The sequence below is a fragment of the Peromyscus maniculatus genome, chromosome X (assembly GCF_049852395.1).
Source record: "Peromyscus maniculatus bairdii isolate BWxNUB_F1_BW_parent chromosome X, HU_Pman_BW_mat_3.1, whole genome shotgun sequence".
Classification (NCBI taxonomy): Eukaryota; Metazoa; Chordata; class Mammalia; order Rodentia; family Cricetidae; genus Peromyscus; species Peromyscus maniculatus.
This window is the reverse complement of record NC_134875.1, coordinates 142,449,760-142,463,642: the sequence shown is the minus strand read 5'-3', so window position 1 is coordinate 142,463,642 and position 13,883 is coordinate 142,449,760. Positions and strand designations below refer to the sequence as shown.

General features: G+C 44.1%; 2 protein-coding genes across 2 annotated transcripts in view; one reads left to right on the top strand and one right to left on the bottom strand.

Moving 5' to 3' along the window:
- Positions 1-9,599, bottom strand: part of Gpr143 (G protein-coupled receptor 143) — a 36,275-nt gene extending 26,676 nt beyond the window's left edge. Inside the window, exon 1 of the mRNA XM_006997790.3 lies at positions 9,474-9,599. The gene's annotated coding sequence lies outside the window, so the exon portion shown is untranslated. The remainder of the gene's footprint in view (positions 1-9,473) is intronic.
- A 396-nt stretch (positions 9,600-9,995) lies between these two features.
- Shroom2 (shroom family member 2) overlaps positions 9,996-13,883 on the top strand; it is a 164,369-nt gene continuing 160,481 nt past the window's right edge. Inside the window, exon 1 of the mRNA XM_006997791.4 lies at positions 9,996-10,357. Coding sequence (XP_006997853.1) covers positions 10,193-10,357 — 165 coding nt within the window. The 5' untranslated portion in view covers positions 9,996-10,192. The remainder of the gene's footprint in view (positions 10,358-13,883) is intronic.

The window sequence follows — 13,883 nt, the reverse complement described above, 5'->3', positions numbered from 1 at the left end:
TGCCTGTGCCTCTCCCCCACCCTAGCCCCTTAGGCTACAAAGGCGCCTGGCTCCGTGGGGGCGGTGCGCCCTCCTCAAAGGCCACGAGGTCTCACGAGGCTAATGCTGGATCTTCAGACGGGGGATGGGGGAAGGAGCGCCAGAGGTGGGCAAGGGTCAGCAATTTCCCCATCCACCAGGCCTTCCCTGTACCTTACCTCCTCAGAACCTACAGCCTGCAACCTGCCATTTTCCCTTAACTGGTCTCCCTGGAGAGATATGTCCCATTAATCAGACAGTTCCTGTTTCTGACTGTGACATCTTCATGTGATGCCTGAGAGGCAACATACTCATGTTCATACACTAAGACTCGTCCCTCTGAATACATCCACTCCTAAACAGAAACAGTCTCCATATCCTACCTTCTCTGTGGTCCTGTCCCATGGAAGCAAACCCACAGGGACCTTCCTTTCAAATTAAAGACATCTGTAATTCCAGCACTTTGGAGGCAGAGGCAGGCCATCTTTATGAGTTCAAGTTCACCATGATCTACATAATGAGTTCCATGCCAACCAAAACTACACAGTGAGATCCTATCTCAACACACACACACACACACACACACACACACACACACACACACACACACACACAAATAAGCAAACAATTCACCCTCACACACCAAATAAAACTAAATGAACTACCAGCACCAAATTCAGGGGTCTTGCTTTTATGTTTTTAAGTCAGGGTCTGACTATGTAGACCAGGCTGACCTCTAACCCACAGAGATCCACCTGCCTCTGCCTCCAGGGTAGTGATATTAAAGGGGTGTGTTACCACCTCAGGGCAACTGATACCTGTGTTTATGGATTGTGAAACAGGACAAGGGTGAATACCAGAGGGCTAGGAATTTTCCAAGTTAAAACTTCATGTTTAGAGTTTTACTCTAGCCAGGTTAGTGGCCCATGCCTTTAATCCCAGGACGTGAGAGACAGAGGCAAGGCAGGTTTCTGTGAGTTCAAAGCCAGCCTGGTCTACATAATGAGTTCCTCGGCTGATAGGGCTACGGAGCGATCTTGTCTCAAATTTTTAAAAAATGTATTACTCCAGGACTCCTCTTTAAATTCCACCCTGCACCTGGTAGGCCAGCATCCTTTTACAAGCCCCACTCCACCCAGGCCTTGTCCCTCATCAGAGCTCTTGATACCTATCACTCCAAAGTTTCACAAGGTGTATTAACAATGGGTTACTTGCTCTCTCCACACACAACCCTTTACACAGCAAGCTCTACAGGACAAGGCACATGGCTTGGATCATACCTCTATTCTCTGCCTATGATGGGAAATCCAGCAAATTTCCTCCTTGAACTGTGTGCAGAGAGGTTTCAGGTGGAAACAGCACTGTGCAGAAAATATTTACAGGACCCAGAACAGGGTTTCTAACCTCGTTCATTATGCCAGAAAAACTACTTCATGTTTCTGTTTATGTACTGCATACAGTGGAATGATATCAATAGTAATAAAACAAATAATTGATGTGTTATATTGAGATTGGTTTTTGTGTGTAAGAGTGCTTTGCCTGCATGTATATCTGTGCAACATGTGTGTGCCTCACACTCATGAAGGCCAGATCAAACAGTTGTTACAGATGGTTGTGAGCTGACATATGGGTGCTGATAACTGAATCCAGTACTCTGGAAGAACAGCAAATATTCTTAACTGCTGAGCCATCTCTCCAACTGCTACATTAGGATTCTTAAAATACCTATATTTCAAAAATCATTCTGAACCTTGTTATTAATTTAATTCATATTTAATTGATTCCTATACTGTATAAATGTTCAGCTATAAATTGCAACTGTAATTAAATATTATGCTTATGTTCAAATTTAATTCTCTGTGATGTATACAGTATATATAAGGCACCAGTTCCCCTTAGGAGCAAGGCAAGGATCCATTGAGTAGAGGCAGAATATCTTAGGCCCCCTAGTATAAATGAGGAAGGTACAGATCATCTTGGACAGATAGGGAAGGCCATAGCTTCCTTTAGGCTGAGCAGGAAGACCTGAGGCCCCCTAGGTCAGAGAAGATTTCAGAGCAGTCCAGAAGCAGCCTAGGTGACCAATAGGCTGGTGAGAAGTTCCCTGCCAGGTCTCTTCCTCAGGCTTCTGCTCAGATACTCACGTCTGGGAATAAAAGACAAGGCTACTCTATTTCTAGTGACCAGCTTAAAAGCAGATGGCATGGAATTTAGATTCTGTTTGCTCCTTTTGTAGTCTGTGACCTCAAACCAAAGCAGTCCACCCCACTTCTCTTTTCCTTTGTTGCACTGGCTCAGCTTCTTTAGAACCATCTCTTTGACACATCTTGGAGCTGGGCAATTGAACAGGCTGTCTGCACACCAAGAGAGAAAGATCTGGCTTCTCATGTGCCTCTGGGATCCAAGGAACTTCTTGGCATTCTTTGATCTGGCTCATGAACAAAGGTGTGTTCCTTGATCAAATCTGTCCTCAGGTACATCCTCTGGACAGGGGCTGATGTCTCCAAGGTGGCCGTGCTCTCAGAGTCCTGATGTTAGGAATAATGATTTACTTTCTGAAGACTGTGGACACTGTTGGAGGGGAAACTCCCAAGACTTGACTGATGGCTGGGCTTGGTGCACCAGCAAAACCACACAAAAGTACTCAGGAACCTCTGTCCTTGGGTTCCACATGAACCAGATCCATGCCAGCAGACACAAGGCACCGTGGCAGCCATAGGTACATCATGCTCTCTGAATAACTTTGGACCCTCAGGACCTTCTGCTTAGGTGACTCACAGGCTAGGTTCATGCTTTCTGACATAAGGGCATTTACAGGGACAGCAGCATCTGCAGGTGCACCATGCAGCATGCATGACAAGTGCCATGCAGAAAGACCCTGTGACCTCAGGATCTGCATTGGCAAGGCCCCCAAGTGCTGACATGAGGTCACTATGGATGACAAGGAATATACATCCTTTGTCCTTCCCATTGTCTTCCAAACACTGAGCTCTGGGCAAAAATGAACCTCTCTTCATACACCTGACACTGACATAACAGGCACAAAATAGAAGAGTTATTATAGACAGCTGTTGACAGAAGGGTGTCAGCCTTCATCATTACAGGCTCAGATGCCTTTAAAGGAAAAATAAGTACTCTTCAGTAAAGATGATTGACATATGTTGCATCTTTGTCAGATGGATGTCCATGCCACTTTTCATATTTTTTAGACACACTGGATATGTAGCCTAGACTGGCCTGGAACTCTTTAACAACACTCCTGGCTCATTCTCCTGAGGACAGGAATTATAGGCATGTAATCAGTTATTAGTATCATGTAATCATATTATCAATTTTTGCAATTTAGCCTTTAATTAAATAGCAACATTATCCAGGGTTTGTTTTAGCACTAGAATTGCTGTTTATTTAATAGGGCTGTCTATAATTCTCAGTCTTTATCCATTCACATGGATGACTTCCTATATGAACAACATCAAATTCAAGATAGAGCAAAAGACTGTGCACAGATTATTAGCGGAAGTCTGAGTGGTAAGGGTGGTAAGAGCTTAATGAAAAGGTGACAAAAAGGTATTATTTCATGTGGGCTAGTGTTTTAAGATGCACAGTCAGCATTTGATGCAGGGCAATTAGATCATTAGCACAGACCCCTCTCTGATAAATTATATTGAGAAGCTGAATCTTCAATCTAAGCATGGTCCCCACCCATGAGATTTTGAAAACAGATCTTGAAGAATGTTATCTTCTTAAGAAGGTTTTATGACAGAAGAGATTTTTTTTCACATATAGTGGAGATAGCAATGTCACCATTGGGGATGGACTTCTTATAGTGTGGTGATGGTTTTTCTCCCCCTCAATATCTAGAAGATATGTTTTGAACTCCTCTTCAAACCATTTCCTGTCTGGCTAGCTCAGATGGAAGTTCCTCCTTTCTTTAGTTAAGAACCTTGTCATTGCTGGGGCCATGGCTCACACCTTTAATCCCAGCACTCGAGAGGCAGAGGCAGGCAGATCTCTGAGTTTGAGGCCAGCCTGATCTACAGAGTGAGTTCCAGGACAGCCAGGGTTATACAGAGAAACGAGACAAAACAAAAAAAGAAGCTCGTCATCCTGGACTTTAGCCACCATGTCAAGACTACACCTTCATCATTGCCACTTCCCAGTCTCCAGGTCTCATCTTTCTAGACATTTAATATATTATGGGCCAAGGTCCTACAAATTAGATCCACCACTGTGCCTCTAAAAACTGTCATAGTGAACAGAGACACTAAAGGAGTCCCCTTACCACTGGGGATGTGTTCCAATACCCTGGTACCTTCCTGCAACCACAGACGCTACTGGAATATCAATCTACCTGATTATTTTTTTTCCTATACATTAGTTTATAAAGAGGAGATTAACAGCTAATAATAAATTCAATTATGACAATGTTAATAATAAAAGTTATGTGAATGTGGTCTCTTGAAATATTGTATATGTGTATTTGGATTTTATGGTAATTAAGATGAGTAGACTACTATTTTGGAGTGTTGTTTGTACATGGATAGCCCTTCATAATCTGACTCTGATATTACTGGGGAACTTCTGTACTCGTTAAAAGATTTCTGTTTTCTGTTCCTGGTGCTCCTCTACTATCCCATGAAGGACATTTTTTTTGTCAGCATGCAACCTTTATTCCAGAGTCCATGCCTAACAAACCCTCTAAGGGTCACGTAGTGTCCTGTGAATGTTTAGGAGTAAACAAAGCCACCCAGAGAAATCTGTCTAGTAAGACTACTGAATGCTGGTACCAGGAAAGGCTTATGTTCCCTTGAGAAAAACATGTCTTTCGGAAGAGAGCTGGTTGATCTAACCATGACAAGTTATATTAACCCTCTGGGTCTCAATGTTTTCATGTGTAACACTGGGGTGACATGTATATTCACGTTTGCTAAGAGGACTTATTTACAATGTGCCTGACACACAGCAGGCATTCTGTGAAGTAGAAATTGTTTTTCCTTATGGCTGCTTTCTATCTCAGCACAAAGCCGAGCCTCATATACAAACTCTAAATATGAAATGTGAAGTACTATAATGGTGTCAGTCATGGACAGGCTACAGAGACCCTCTTCAGTTCGCTGCATACCTCTTTACAAAGAGAGATCTGTAACTTGCAACCAACATGATGCTGTGTGAAATACTTTCAAGATCTGATTGAGGGAATATTTAGCATTCTGTCTCATCACTAATAGATCTGCAGCTAAGTTAATTCTAATGTTTGCAATGATAGCTTTTAGAATCCTGTAGTAAGGTGATAATGGTCAGAAAGGATAACTTCATGTTGTGAAAGTCTTCTTTTAGCCACAGGCACTCTTACTCTCTAATTTTGACAGCTCCTTTGCCAGTCTGAATTCATAGGCATCCTGTGGGTAATGGAGAAAATAGTTAATACTGCCCTTTATCTGTTTTTGGTATTGAGGCTTCATGTTTTCTATCATTAAATTACACCTCCAGCCTCCTTGCCTTGTTAATTTTTTATTTATGTGTATGAGTATTTGCCTGCATGTACATATGTCTACTATGTTCATGGCACATGGCTGAGGAGGCAAGGAATGGGTATTGGCTCCCCTGGAACTGGAGCTATAGATGGTTGTGAGCCTCGGTGGTGGTTTGAAAGAAAATGGCCCCAAAGGGAGTGGCACTATTAGGAGGTGTGGCCTTGTTGGAGGAAGTGTGTCACTTCGGGGGCGTGCTTTGAGATTTCCTGTGCTCAGGATACCATCCAGTGTGTCAGTTGACTTTCTGTTGCCTGCAAAATGTATCACTCTCAGCTCTGGCATCAGGTCTGCCTGCAGGCTGCCATTCTCCCCATCACGATGATAATGGACTGAACCTCTGAAACTGTAAATGACCCCTTCAATTAAATGTTTTCTTTATAAGAGTGGTCATGGTGCCTCCTTACAACCCTAATTAAATAGCCTCCATGTGGGAACTGAACCCTGGTCCTTTGGAAGAGCAACAGGTGCTGTTAGCCACCGAATCATCTCTCCAGCCCCTCTTTTTGAAAAAATACTATATTAAAAAGTTTTGTGGATAATGTAGCCATATTTACCAATTTACTGCTGATTTGTAAACCTTGTGTAAAAATGTGGCACTCTATCCTAAAAAACATTTTATGAGTATAAATCTCTTTGGTTAGAAGAAAAAAACTAAAATAAATTAAGCTCTATTTCATAAGGATTAGCTATTTTTAAAACATTAACATTTTTATGAATATATACTAATTATGCAAAATAAATTAATTTATGACATGTGAAGTACAGTAATGGTGCCAGTCACAAACAGACTACATGGGCCCCGCTCTGTTCCCTGCACATCACTCTACAAACAGAAATCTACAAATATTGCAACTAACTAGGTCCTGTGTAAAATCCTGCTTGAGATCTGACTGGGCAAAAATGGGTCTTTAATATGCTGCTTTATCACTGGTAGATCTGCACCTAAATCAGTTCCCATGTTAGGTCACCCCTAGCAGTCCAAAAGAGTACATGCTTGTGCTCATATTTCTTGAGTAAAGCAGCTGAATATTCAACTCAAGGAGCACAGAGACTGTTTCTAACCACAGAGACAAAAGATATCTCTGCCTTTCCAAGGAGCATCAAATACACTCTAATTTTAGGAATCCCAGTGAAATTGTGTGTCCTGAGGAGGACAAAGCTATCACTACCAGAAGAGTTAAAGTCTGATAAAACTGGGACAATGTCTTCCTGTCAAGAGGTTTTTATTTTATTTTTTTGTGCCCAGAGAGATAGTTCAAGAACACTGGCTGCTCTTCCAAAGCACTGGCAAGAGAACCTAGTGAACCTGGGTTTAAGCTCCAGCATCTGTATGGCGGATTCCATCTGCTTGTAACTCCAGTCCCAGGAGGATCCGATGCCTTCTTCCGGCCTTCACAGGCACCAGGAATGCATGTGGTACATAGACACACATGCAAGCAAAACACTCATATACTGAAAATAAGTAAATACAAATTTTAAGAACTTTATTTATTCAAATGTGTATGATGTGTGTGCCATGATATGTGTGCCATGATGTGTGTGTGTGTGTGTGTGTGTGTGTGTGTGTGTGTGTGTGTAGGTCAGAGGAGAACCATGTGGAGGTGGTTCTTTCCTTCCACCTTTATGTGGGTTCCAGGGATTGAATTCCAGTTGTCAGGCTTGAGTGGCCAGCACTTTACTTGCTGAGCTAACTCACTAGCCCTGTCACCTGTCACAAGGTTTTGATATTTTCTCAGGATACTTGAGAAATAGAAATCTAGGTGTCATGAGAGCCAGGACAGATGGGTTCAACCTGGATACCCCCAAGAACATGGGTGAGTGGATTTAGGAAGGTAAATGGGCATCTCTCTTATAGCAGCCACATGACTCAGCCCAGTCTCCTTAGCATATTTATCAATGTCAATACAGACAATAGCCTCATTCACACTCACACGATGCACAACAGGGAACAATGTCTAACATGAAGACTCTAAAACAGATCTCAGAAAATACAGATTTGCACCTAAGCTTAAGAAAGAAAGTAAAGCTGGGCAGTGGTGGCACATGCCTTTAATCCCAGCACTCGGGAGGCAGACAGGTGGATCTCTGTGAGTTCAAGGCCAGCTTGGTCTACAGAGTGAGTTCCAGGACAGCCAGGACAAACACCGAGAAAACTGTCTCTAAAACCAAAAACAAGCAAAGAGTAAAGACACTGAGGAAGAAGGTGTGATCCTTTAAAGTGGCAGATGGGAAACCTGACAATTAGTATATAATGAACAAAAACATTAAGGAAACTGGGTGTGGTGGGGCACTCTTGTCATCCCAGTACTCCAGAGGTAAAGGCAATTGGATCCAGAGTTAGATGCCAGCTTGGACTACCCAGTAAGTTCCAAGGCTAGCATGAACTACAGAGTAAAAGCCTATGTCAAAAGAAGATAAAGAGATGGAGAAGGAGGGGGAGGAGAAGAATGAAGGTTTTGATTGCTGCACACAGTAATGATAGATTTATGAAAACACTGAAACCACTGTGGCGTTTGAATGAGAATGGCCCCCATAGGCTCATATATTTGAATACTTGGTCTTGGAGGTGTGGCCTTGTTAGAGGAAGTGTGTCACTGGAGACAAGATTTGTGGTTTAGGTTTCAAAAGACTCGTGCCATTTCCAGTGTGCTCTCCCTCTCGTGTCTTGTGGTTGTAGATCTAGATGTGAACTCTCAGCTGTTCCTTCAATCAGCCATCTAACCCTCTAAATCAGAGCTCTAACCCTCTAAACCTGAAAGCCAAATTAAACGCTTTCTTTCATAAACTGCCATGGTCATGATGCTTTATCACAACAACAGAAAAGTAACCAAGACACTCTGTTTCTGTTGTGTGATGCATCTGGTCTGTTTGAAAAAACTCTGACCAGAGTTGAGCTTCCCTATCCAAGCTTCACAGTGGCAGAGTCTAAAGATGCTCTTGGCACAGTGTTCTCTGGTTGTCCTTGCTGTCTCCTCCCAGTACCATCATGTGCTAAAAGTATCAGGATGGAGCTGTACTGGGGAAACAAGCCTCCAGCTACACATACAAACATCAACAAAAAAGAAAACTTTTTTTCTACTCTGTAAGACATGTCATGTATACCTTTCTAAGGTGGGCTTGTTTCATGAATATAGAAACCTAGCAAAGTATTAATAGGCATGATGGCTCACATCTGTAATCCCAGCACTTGGGAGATGCAGGTAAGAGAATTAGGAAGGAATCCAATTATCCTTGGCTACATAGATTTCAAGGGCAGATAATTTCTAAAGTCAATAAATAAGTTAGTCAAAAATTTAAAAAGTAGCGGACTTTCATTAACTTCAGACTAATTCCTCTTTTAAGGATGTAAACGCGGAACACACTTTAAGAACTTGTGGCACGTGGATGGGGAGATACCTCAGGTGGGTTCCGGCCCCAGCACCCACGTGGTGACTCACAAGGAACTGTAACTTCAGTTCCAGGGGATCTGATGTCTGCTCTTTTTCTGGCCTCTTGTCTGGCCTATGGAGGCATGAGGCAGGCAGCAGACCGCAGCACCCCCCCCCCCCCCCCCATTAACTTGAAGCACACTTTTATGAATGTTAAGGGTAGGGACTGAATGGAAGATAGGCCTCCTAAGCTGCGACAAGTGCCACCAGTATGCCATTTACTATGCCTGCTGGTGCCACAGAAGGGAATTTGCAAAGGAGTGGGAAGACCCAGGATAGATCAGGTCCAGGGTCCTTTCTGCGGAAAGGAGTTGCCTGGAGCATTAACCACAGGGCCAGAGCTTTGGGGTGTGCCCGCACATGGCCCGGAGCCAGGGCCAGAACTGCATCCTGGCGTACAGATGGTTCTTAGGGACAGCTTTTCTAGAGTCCCCGCGCTGGATCAAAGGTGCGGCCATACAGGACAGCGGGGACGCCAGGGTTTCGTCTTCACCTGTGAAGTCGCCCGCAGTCTGTTCCGCCCACCGGCTCAAAGGAGGAAGCGCTGGGCCGACTCCCGCTCCCAGTTGGAAGGTGCTGGACTGCAAACTATTCTGATCGCGGTCGCCTCCAGGTCCCGCCTAGTCCGGTATGGACACTTCCGCCGTCTCACCTGTTGCACCCGGCCTCCACGGCGGCGCCTAACCCCCCCCCCGCCCCCCCGCAAGGCTCTCAGCGCCTCCAGAGCTGGGCGGAGGGACCGTGGGATCTCATGTCGGACTGCGTCCAGTCGGGGCAGTTTTCGCTGGTCCCAGAGCGCGTGCCTCAACCACTATCGGTTGGGCGCACAAATTAAACCCCTTTGGACCTTTAGCGCACTCAGTGCGGAACCCCCATATGCGCGCTCCCGCCAGTGCCGGCTCCCGGGCGCGCGCCTGCCCCTCCCCCTCCCCTGCCCATGCCTGAGAGGAGCGCGCCTGCTCCGCCCCCTCCCCGTGCCCCTCCCCGCGCCGTTTTCCGCGCTCCCTCCTGGCCTGGCCCGCGCTGCGCTTTCCAAGTTGCAAAGCAAGTTGAGTGGTGGCCGGCGGCGGCGGCGGCGGCGGCGGTTGGTGGCAGCGGCGGTGGTGGCGGTGGCCTGGACGCCTGGCGGCTCATTGGTGGTGGGCCAACTTGTGCTTCCCGGAGTGCATGGGCGTGGGCCCTAGCGCCTGGAGGGGCTGAGCGCCCCGCATCATGGAGGGCGCCGAGCCCCGTGCGCGGCCCGAGCGCCTGGCCGAGGTTGAGGCGCGGGCGGCTGAAGGCGTCCGCCTGGTGGAGGTGCAGCTGAGCGGAGGCGCCCCTTGGGGCTTCACCCTGAAGGGCGGCCGCGAGCATGGCGAGCCTCTGGTCATCACTAAGGTAAGGCGACCTTGGGGTCTGCCCGGTGACAGTCCTGAGGTGGTGGTCCCGAGCCAGAGGGCTTGTCGGGGTTTTGGGGCACTGGATGAGGCGTCCGGTTAGCGGCCTCCCTTTCTGGGGCGCATCTGCCGGAGTCACCTGTGGATACTGGGTTCTGGTCAGCCGTAGGTGTGCGGTTCCGGCTCCATCCTGGCGGCCCTCGGGCGGCTCCCAACGTTGCTGGTAGTTTCAATGGCTCCTGTTCCGGGTCTTCTTCCCCTCCCCCTCTGAGAAAGGGCCTGGTAGTCCCCTGTAACTCCTGGCCTGTCCAGCTGTGGACCTACACCTGCGAGGCTGCCATGAGATGAAGGGGGAAAAAAACCCATTCCCAGGATCCAGGGACTGGGCACAACCTTCCCCACTTTTGTTTGCTTATTTAGGGCTCCTGGTTGTCACCCTTTTGATCTGCACGGTTTTGAGTCTGAAACCTACACTAGAAGCTGCTGCCAGTCAGCTTCACGATTCCCGGGAGCTCATCAATATTTGCTGACTTTCGGCGTCCTCTCCTACATCCACGCACTCTGCATATCTACCAACATTTATTGAAACTTTTCTGCATGCTTAAAATATAGAATTTGAGTTCCGATAGTAAGAAAAGAGACCTTACTCTCACTTGGAATTAGCGCGTGTGAGTGCGTGCATGCGTGTGTGTGTGTGTGTGTGTGTGTGTGTGTGTGTGTGTTGCTTTAGAATTGGAATTCTCTTAAAACGCAATCCATCTTGATACTTACCAACTAAACGTGTATAAACCTGTATAAACAAACAAGACAATCTCTCAGGTCTTCTGGTTAAAAGAAACTGGGGGCCTGTTCTAGGCAGAGTTGAGTCTTACCAGTTCTAAGGGCAAAGTCTCCTTTAAAATGTAAATATTCCTGGCTCCTAGAGGTGTTTGGAGGTGTGAAGGTGACTTACAATTTTCCTTATCTTCCCACTCTCATTAAAGCATGAAGAAATGAGGTGACTCTTAATTCACCTCCACTGATCATGATTTTGGAAAGTGGAATGGTGTTATTCAAACAGCAAATACGACCTCAAATCAATCAATCATTCCCCCCACTTCCGTTACAGATTTAGCTAATATGTAATCTTTTATATCAAACTGGATTTTTTTTGTTTGATTGCCATTCAGGGGAATCAAATCCAGGGCACTGCAAATGCTAAGCGAGTTCTGTACCACTGAGCTACATACAGAGTCCTAGTGTGCCCTCACCCCATTTTTTTTTTTTTTTGGTTCTGGGAGTGAACTCAGCATTGCCAATGCTAGGTAAGTGCTCTTTTATCACTGGGCTATCCACAGCCCCGTTTTTATTTTTATTTTTGAGTCAAAAATCTTACTAAGTTTCGGCCTTGAACTTGAAGTCCCTCAGCCATTTCAGTGCTAGTACTACAGGAGTATACTACCACAGAAAATCTCATTTGTAACTTTTTAAAGAAAATTATTTTTATTTCATGTGCATTGGTATTTTTCCATGCATGCATGTCTGTGTGAGGGTGTTGGATCCTCTGGAACTGGAGTTACAGACAGCTATGAGCTGCCATGTGGGTGGGTGCTAGGAATTGAACTTAGGACCTCTGGAAGAGCAGCCAATGCTCTTAACCACTCAGCCATGTCTCTAGACCTTCATCCGTGTTTTTAAAGAAGGTTTTAGAGGTCATTTATTATGATATAGTTAAAAGTATATCAAGTAAATCTCAGTCCTGTAACATTTAATGTTTTTTGCTACTGTCGTTTTTTTCTTCTTTTTTCCACCTCTGAGACAGCCTTTTGATATGTTTATAGCTTGCACCTCTCAATCCTACCTCAGCTTTCCAACTACTGGCATTTCAGGCATAATGACGCCACACCTGGCATATATTTCTTTTCTGCTTTTTTCTTCTTTTTTGATGTTTTTTGAGCTATAGTCCCTTGTATTTCAAGCATCTGGCTTCAAACTCTCTGTGTTGCTCAGAGATGAGCAACTAACCCTCCTGCCTCCACTTTCCTATTGCCCTACCACATCTGGTATGTACTTCTTTAAAACAACAAAATAGGATTCCACCTATCTTTCTCACACTTGTTTGTATAGCAGATGAAATAAGCTATACATCGTTTAATATGCAGTTTTAGGATTTTTAAAGCAATATTTTAAAATTTGTTTATTTCATTTCAGGTATTTTGTCTGAATGTATATATGTTCCCACTGTAAGAGCAACAAGTGCTCCTAACCACCGAGACATCTCTTTAGCCCCTAGCATTTGGTCTTTCACCATATAAGTAAGCTGGAGATTACTTTAAATAGAAAGATTTGCTAGAGAAATTTTTATCCGTCCCAGTTTTGCAAACTCTACATACTTGATGACCTCCTGGCTCTCTGCCTTTTAGAAATTGAAGTAGGTGCTGGTCAAACTCAGTCATACTAAGCTGTACTACTGAGCTATGTTCTCACCACTGCATAATTTTTATATATGATTCAGTATGACTGAAAAATTATGGTTTCATTGCTTAGGATGGATGAGACTCAGAGCAACTTGGGGTTTTTGTATTTTCATGCTACATAGATATCCATGTGCTGTTGCTCCTATGTTTGTGTACACCCATGTACTTTCACCACATGTTCTATTGTATAGAATTAACAGTATTTCAAGTACCTGTCAATTCTTTAAATTAAGAACACACACACACACACAGTCAAAATAAGAACAACAAAAAGATTATCAGTAGTGTTTGCTTAGAACATGACAACTGATAATAATTGCCACATTATTTAAAAATGAAGGGTTGGCTGGAGAGATGACTCAGGTTTGATTCCTAGCACCCACATGGGGCCTCACAACGTCTGCAACTTCAGTCCCAGGAGATCTGACACCTTCTCCTGGCCTCCACAGGTACTATCTGCACATGGTATGCAGACATACATTCAGACAAACATTCATGCGTGTGAAATAAAATAAATAAAATTTCAAAGAAATGAAGGGAATGTGTATGTTTACAGCCACTTACAAGGTAGAAATGAACTGTTCTGATAGATACTAGGGGAAATCGTTCTTCAACTGGAATTCACTTTAAACTTTTACTCTTCCAAGAGCTACTGAAATGTCATTGAAGTTTATTAAATATTTTTTCTAATAGTTCTTTTTCCATTTAAAAAATTATGCAATGTTTATATGTTGAATTCTTGGTATACCACAAGGGTTTTCTGTTTAATTTTTATGAATTATAGTTATTCTATTTTTATATTTATATTATATATAGTATTAATTATAATTATGTTAATTAATATTTTTCTATTTAGCTAATACTGATTTGGGAGTAGCTTGACCCAATTTAAGAGGACACATTCTTTTGATAATAATGTGACTATCATTTGAATATCTCATGTGAGCACATATCTTAGAACTGGGAGGTGCTGGAGATATAGATAGTTGGAGTGCTTGCTTTGCCTACACAAGATGCTGAGTATCATCTTCAACATCACGGGACAAAATAAAACCAGAAGAGATGGCAAGA